General features: G+C 46.5%; 1 protein-coding gene across 1 annotated transcript; it reads left to right on the forward strand.

Moving 5' to 3' along the window:
* The first annotated feature begins 2509 nt into the window (after positions 1-2509).
* Positions 2510-7389, forward strand: RBP7 (retinol binding protein 7). The gene is made up of 4 exons (XM_028742032.2): positions 2510-2788; positions 5185-5363; positions 6405-6506; positions 7098-7389. Exons 1-4 carry the CDS (start codon positions 2716-2718, stop codon positions 7146-7148), a joined length of 405 nt encoding a protein of 134 aa, XP_028597865.1. The 5' UTR covers positions 2510-2715; the 3' UTR covers positions 7149-7389.
* Positions 7390-7701: the final 312 nt, after the last annotated feature.

Below are 7701 nucleotides of genomic sequence, written 5' to 3' on the forward strand. Positions count from 1 at the left end.
CACTTAGCCCCCTTTCCAATTTGAAGCCATACCAGACCCTGCTTAGCTTTGCAAATGTGCTAGAAGTTTTATTGCTACACTACTAGGAGAACTGAATATAAGTGTTACCTTTGTACCAGCAGCTAGTTCCCATATGCACTGACACACCACACTCTGCACACACACACACACACACACACACACACATACACATACGCCATCTAGGCATGCAAGAGGCACCACAGCCCATAACGGGTGTATGTGTAAGCGAGTGCACGAACTATTTTGATTAAAAATCAAGACTGTTCCCTTTTTGTTATCCCATGAGGTAGAGAACAATGGTGCACGAAGAACAGGAAGGCGACTCTGAGGTCTGGTATTGCAATCCCAGATGGTCATGCAACTTGGAGAGACTTGGGAGGACCAGAAATGTGGTCAGAGTTCAAGGTCTCTGCTGTGACCGCAACCTACTTCTGCAGAAGTTGCTAAATTGTTAAGGGCACCAGGGTGTTTGCCCACTCAAAATAGTCTGATTAACTTGAGTTTTATGCCCATATATATATATACACATAAACTTTGGCTGTAGTGTATTGCAGAGCAAAGGTAGCACATGAGAGTTTATTCATCCTGTTATCTGCTTAGCCTTATCTAAACATAAGAACAGCCAAGTTGCTGGATCAGGCCAAAGGCCTACCTAGTCCAGCATCCTCTTTTCACAGCCATGTGCCTCTGAGAATCCTGCAAGCAGCACTTGAGCACAACAGTACTCTCTCCACATGTGGTATTCAGAGGCATACTGCCTCCAACTGTGGAGGTGGGGCATCTGATTATGTTCAAGTTTATAGTACATAAACAGGGTGCAATGCACAGGCTGAAGGGCCTCTGTCACTGCCTAGAAGACCAAGGACCACTGGGTAGTTGCAGCTATTCTTCCCAATTACATGGGCCTTAGATTGGAAGGACAGATCCTGAAGCTGAGGCTCCAGTACTTTGGCCATCTCATGAGAAGAGAATATTCCCTGGAAAAGACCCTGATGTTGGGAAAGATGGAGGGCACAAGGAGAAGGGGACAACAGAGGACAAGATGGTTGGACAGTGTTCTCGAAGCTACCAGCATGTTTGACCAAACTGCAAGAGGCAGTGGAAGAATGGAGTGCCTGGAGTGCTCTGGTCCATGGGGTCACGAAGAGTCAGACATGACTAAATGACTAAACAACAACAAGATCCAGGTGAGACATAAGTAAGCCCTTCTGCTTATGGGGCACAATCAGCTTGTGGAACTCACTGCCACAAGGTGTGGTGGCAGACCCTAACTTAAGGGATGAGAAAAATGCATGGACCTGTCCAATGCTAACCCTACTCGGAGTAGACCCACTGAAATTGATGGCCATGGCTAACATAGGCCCATTTATTTCCATGGGTAGGACCTGATACAACCTTATTAGTCTTTATGTGGAGCTTCCATCTTGTGAGGCAGTCTATCTTTAATTGGTATTACTTTAATTGTTATCAATCAGTACATGGATAGCTCCATTGGTTAGATCACCGTGCCGATAATGCCAAAGTTGCAGGTTCGATCCTTGTAAGGGACAGCTGCATATTCCTGCACTGCAGGGGGGTTGGACTAGATGATCCTCAGAGTCCCTTCCAACTCTTACTGGAGGTTTTTTTTAAAGTTGCTTTGCATACAATTCTGTAGCAGAGGAGGGAAACAACAAAGGCCTATTTTTTGGCCTCCCATAATCGTCTGCCTGGCAACTGCTGGAAAGGAGATCCTGGTTAAGACTAAGGCTGGGGAGCCTGTGGCCTTCCAGATGGGGGGATTCCAACTCCCATCAGCCCCTGCCAGCAAGGCCAATGGTCAGGGGTGATGGAAACTGTAGCCCCAACAACACTGAATAGGCCAAGGTGTCCCCATCCCTGGAAAGAGTCTTGAACTGAGTCTTGGGCACCTTCTTGTACCCGTATTAGCTCTGGGTAATTTGGGATATAAACTGCCTTTGCAGAAGTAGTTTACAGTGGTACCTCCAGTTAAGAACTGAATTCATTCTGGAGGTCCGTTCTGAACCTGAAACTGTTCTTAACCTGAAGCACCACTTTAGCTAATGGGGCCTCCTGCTGCTGCTGCGCTACCGGAGCATGATTTCTGTTCTCATCCTGAAGCAAAGTTCTTAACCCGAGGTACTATTTCTAGGTTAGCAGCATCTGTAACCTGAAGCGTCTGTAACCCAAGGTACCACTGTACCTCCAAATGCCAAATGCTGGGAAGTGACCATGGGGAAGCTCCGTGGTCTTCCCAGAGGCACCCTTGGCTGCCCACTGTCGGAAGCAAGACACTGGGGCTTGGAGGGACTTTTGTCCTAATCTTTGGCAGGGCTGCTCGGAAGTTCTCCCACGCCACCAGTTTTGAGAGAGACCCAGATATGACCCACATTAAGACCAAGAAGAGGTTAAAACTCTCCTCTTGCCTCCTCCTCACCCCGTGACTCATGGAACAGTCACTTTTAGTTCTGAAGAAACAATTTCAAATAGCTTGAACTTTCCCCTCCAAAGTCCCAGCTGCAGCAGATTCTGGGCCCACCCCTCCAGTAGATTGGATCACACTCCCATCACCTTCAGCTGTGAGACCTCTCCTATTCTCCATATATATATCTAGAGAGAGAGAGAGGAGGGTCTGCAAAGGTCCAGTTAGCTTTGGTGTTGTATTACCGGTAGGTTTGTTTGTCTACTTCAGCCATGCCTGCTGATTTCAATGGCACCTGGAACCTTGTCAGCAGTGAGAACTTTGAAGGCTACATGGTGGCCTTAGGTAAGCTGAAATATAGATTGATTTTTCTCTTCGTCTTTGACTATTTGCTTTATCTTGGAAACTGTTCCTCTTTGTGCAGAATGTCCCCCACCCCTTTCCTCAGCCAGAAGCTGTATATGTAGTTGTTTGAACTCTGCGATATATTATGGGTGTTTTGATTTTTGTTTTTATTATAAAAAAAGTTTGTATCTAATCACTGCTGATTCTCAGCTCTGAGTTCCTTGAGTTATTTACTCAGAAGTAAGGTCTGTTGAATTTGGGGCTTGGCTCCTGAATAAGTATGTGCAGAATTGCTGGTTTCCCTAATGTTGAATTGAGGAATCCAAGCATTCTGTATCTTGGAGGATTAACTACATGTATTTCTGAATGGAAGTCCCTTTCCAGGCAAGGAGCTGGAGTTTGTTCTCCCTCCCCTGCTTTGCTATTGTAACAATCCTGTGACGTAGACCTACATCAGTGAGTATAGGAGTTTATTTTGAAGGAAGAGCTGGGCAAATTCAAAGTCTCCTTCTGTTTCTGTGCAAGGATGTACAGTAATTTGCTGGAAACACTTGGTGTTTCAAATAAATTGAATGCATTTTATAGGGGAGAGGCCAACACCTTGGTGATCATCTGAGCTTATGTGGGAGTTAATATTATCCAGATTGCTTCTTGGTGTCGCTCTGGGCACACCTGGTCTTCTCAACCTTCATTCTCTAGCTAAAATTAGGATTACAGTCTCCTTAGTGAGTTGTCTCAACAACAGTGTTTGGCAACACAAGTGGGTCAGGTCTAGAATGTTTGCAGCCCTGTGCTTATGAAGTATACAAGCTCTTGAGCTCAGGGCAGCCACACACACGGCTTCCTTTTTTTCACTCAACAACCTTGTAAGGTTGTGAGAAAATATTGCATAATGAGACCTCAAAGTGGAGAGTTGAACTAGGGCTCTATCATTTCAAATCAAACACAGCAACCGCTATGCCACACTGGCCCCACAGCAGCTACTAGTTTACCTACTTTGACAAAGAACCAATTCCAAGTGGCTAGACCAGTGGTTTTCTCCCTGGGGTGCCTTGAAATGATGGACAGGGGTGCCGCAGGCAACCCTGGCCTCTGTCCCTCTTTCCTTCCCTCCCTCCTCTGATGCCCCCTCATGTCTCTGCCTCCCAAAGGCTTGCACAACTGTTTGTTGCAGCAGCCCTTGCTACAAGCAACACAGGCAAATGGTGCCTTTGGGGCTGGGCAGGGGGTGCTGGTTGCCAGGAGCTGAGGCGGCTCAGAAATGGGGGGGGGGGCCTGCAGGGGCTGCCTGGAGGACTTCCAAGAAGAGGGGAGAGGAGGCTGAGGGAGCACTCCACAATCTTCTGTGCCAAGCTAAAAGTTTGCAATAATGTTTCCCAATAATTCAGACAACGTCTGACCCATTTATTCTGGCTCAAATGAGTAACCTTATTTCAACACTGGGCTTAAGAAGTTGAGGAATTGATTTCACACTTGCCACACTTTCCTGAATGAGTTGTTCCAAGAATATGTATTTCTCTCCCACCACCCCCTAAACACTTTTTAACAAAGCTAATTGGTCTCCATCAATCCTAAGGAACGGGTCTTCTTATCAGTCTGCCAACTTCCAATCTTCAAAGGCAAAAGCCACCGGGGCAGTGGTCTGACCAGGACTCAGATTATCTAGGTTTGGGCAGGTGAGGGGTGGAGTGGGAATTTAGTGGCAAATCTGGAAGTTCAAGATCCCTTCATGATGGTCACAGTCACACCCCTTTTATGACTAGACAGCCTTATAAGATGTATTAGTGATGCCTTGCAACCAGCAATGCAGATGTCACTATGTTGCCTTTCAGATAGATCTACCATCTTCTGGGGAAAGGATTCGAACTGCCCCATTATATTATTTTGTAATGACTTTAAGTTGTGCTTTCTTTGAAGTTCCATTGCACAGAACAGAATATCCACACCATTCTCTTGAAACGAAAGCACCTTGCGTTTTCAGTGTTTATAAGTGCCTGGCTTCTGCAACATGGAAGTGGCATCCATTTCATGCTGATAGGGCAGCTCTGGAAGGCTGCAGGCATGGACCCTGCAACAGAAATAGTAATGGGTCTTTGACCCCATTCCCCATGACCCTGGACCACTATACCACTGGGTGGGAAGTAGCAGTTGTGGCATAGCTGAGTGGTAGCATGTCTGCTTTGCATGCTGTTGGTCTTGGGTTCAGTCCCTGGCATCTCCTGGTATGGCATGGAATTTCCTCTGGCTGATACTTTGGAGAGCTGTTGCCAGTCAGCGTAGGTAGTGCTGAGATAGATGGACCAGTGGTCTGACTCGATAAAAGGCAGCTTCCTGTGATCGGAAAATCAAATGTGTTCTGTCTAAATAACCTGGATGCAACTTCTCTCTGTGCAAAGGTATCGATTTTGCCACCCGCAAGATAGCCAAAATGCTGAAGCCTCAGAAGGTCTTCAAACAAGATGGGGACTCCTTTTCCATCAGCACAACCAGCACTTTCCGCAGCTATTTAGTCGAGTTCAGGATTGGAGAGGAGTTTGAAGAAGACAACAAAGGCTTGGACAATAGAAAATGCAAGGTATTGAGGACTGGAGAATGCCTCTCTCTAAGCAGGCAGCTTTAACTGAAATAATCTTGCCATCCTTCCCCCTGCCCTCCAGCCAGGAAGGGATGTGGATGCATGCACGGAGGATGTCTGGGCGGGGGGAGCGGGATTCAATAATTTGTGGTACCCAATTCTTGTTTATGTATGAGTGCATTGTGATATTACACAAGTATGGGTCAGGACACTGCATAGTCTGACTTTCTGTCCGCTATACTGATAAGCTCAGGCTGGTAGACAACGTTATTAAAAATAAAATAAAAAAATCCTAGGTGGTACAATGGGACAGTGCATCTGGCTCTTAACCAGAAGGTTGGTGGTTCGAGCCCACCCGGAGGCAGGATTCCTGCACTGCATGGGGTTTGGACTAAATAACCCTCAGGGTCCCTTCCAACTCTGATTCTATTAAAATAACATTTATTTTCCAGCACTGTCCTCTTATTCTTCAATACTTTGGCTATGTACACACTGCACCTGTGAAGCCTTTCTTCCTCGCCCTACAGAATTAGGGCACTGTAGTTTAAGGGTTGCTGGGAATTGTGCCCAAAATTCTTTGAGGGAACGAATGTGCTTCATCAAGGTGTACACACCAGAACATTTTTTGCTCTTCTGTTCATCTGGATGCTACTTTCAAGAACCCTTAGCTTGCATTAATTGTTATGGGCTTATTGTAAGCTGCCCTGTTAGAAGGTGAGGCATAAAGCTAAACGTCATAAACAGGGCCAAGCTAGCCATTGTTGGGGTGGGAGCAAAATGGTGGGCCTATGGAAAGTGTTTGACATGACAACAGTGGAGTTGGGTTAATTGAAATGGATAGGGCACTGCCCCACCAACCTTGGACTGCCCTCAGACAGCCCACCCCTATGTGCCTCACAGACAGTTTAGAGGGTGGCCCTGCCTGTTATCTTCCTTCTCCTTAGTCTCTGTGTTGCCCTTGTATAATTTGTTGACCCTTGGAGCAGAACCTGTGAGATGAACTGCGCCTTGAATATTTTTGACCCTTCTCCTCCCCTGCAGAGTGTGGTTAACTGGGACGGTGACAAGATTGTTTGTGTCCAGACTGGAGAGAAGAAGAACAGAGGCTGGACCCACTGGATTGAAGGAGATGACCTGTACCTGGTAAGTTGTTACAGGGGTGTCTAGCTAGGGTTGCTTTGAAGGTAAGCCAGCTAGATAGATAGATACTCTGGAGCCAGGGGATGTTGACTCTGTATGCTTTGCATATGGGTCTTCCTATTTGAAGGGCCCCCCTACGACCACACCTCAGCCATGTTTCATGCTTGAGATAGCCAGTGAGTCCTCTGGCCTACTCTCCTCCTGCCCAATGTGAGCAGCCAGGGGCTTTTAACAGCTGTTGCATCAATAGCTTGTGTGTTCTTCACTTGAGATGGGAATTGGCAGCCAAGGTCTCTGCTATTTATATGCACTGGGGAGAGAGCTAATGAGCCTTTTGTCTTGGTGGGATTGAGTTGGCCAATCGGTAAAGCCTAGGATACTGCTACATTTAGGTCAAAAATCTGCTTTCATGCATAAGATCCCATGTTCAATTCTCAGCATCTCCAGGAAGGACTGGGAGAGACCTCCTGTCTAAAACCCTGGAGAGCTGCTGCCAGACAGTGTAAGCAATACTGAATTGATGGACCCATGGGTTTGATTTGGTGTACAGCAGCTTCATGTTCTCTTGTTCCTAACGGATGTCTCCTTGTGCAGGAACTCCGATGTGAAGACCAAGTCAGCACGCAGGTTTTCAAGCGAGCGTGAAGCTGATTCTTGCGATATCCCCCAAATGACAACAGCGCAGAGAACCACGTACAGGAGCGTTTATGCATAGCGGCACTTCAGACATGGAGTGCTAACTGAAAAGGCAGCTTTACAGGTCAAACCTTCTTCCTCCATTCCTGGTGCTCTTTTTGTAATAGCATTTCAACCTGATCCTTTGGAACAAACGTAACTGTTAACCTGCACTAACCACGTAACTTCATTAAAAAAAAAAAAAAAAAGATGACTGTTTGCAATACTACTTAGGAGTCTACAGCTTTTTGTTAAGAGTACTGTACTATTTTTCTAAAAATGCCCTTTGGGGATATAAGACTATATATGTGGAATTCTCGGTTGCAGGTGTGTATACCTATGCCAGCTGCACATCATACATTCAAAGCACCGCTTTAAATATCCATGGCCTTCCCCCAAATATTTTTGGGAGGTGCAGCTTAAGTGTCTGGGACTTGCAGGGTTCTGACCAGTGTGTGACAGGGGCAGGGGGCTGGAGCGGCCAGCAATTTACGGGGTTTTGTGCCACCCACAAGGCAGTAGC

Source organism: Podarcis muralis, chromosome 7 (assembly GCF_964188315.1).
Source record: "Podarcis muralis chromosome 7, rPodMur119.hap1.1, whole genome shotgun sequence".
NCBI classification, from domain to species: Eukaryota; Metazoa; Chordata; class Lepidosauria; order Squamata; family Lacertidae; genus Podarcis; species Podarcis muralis.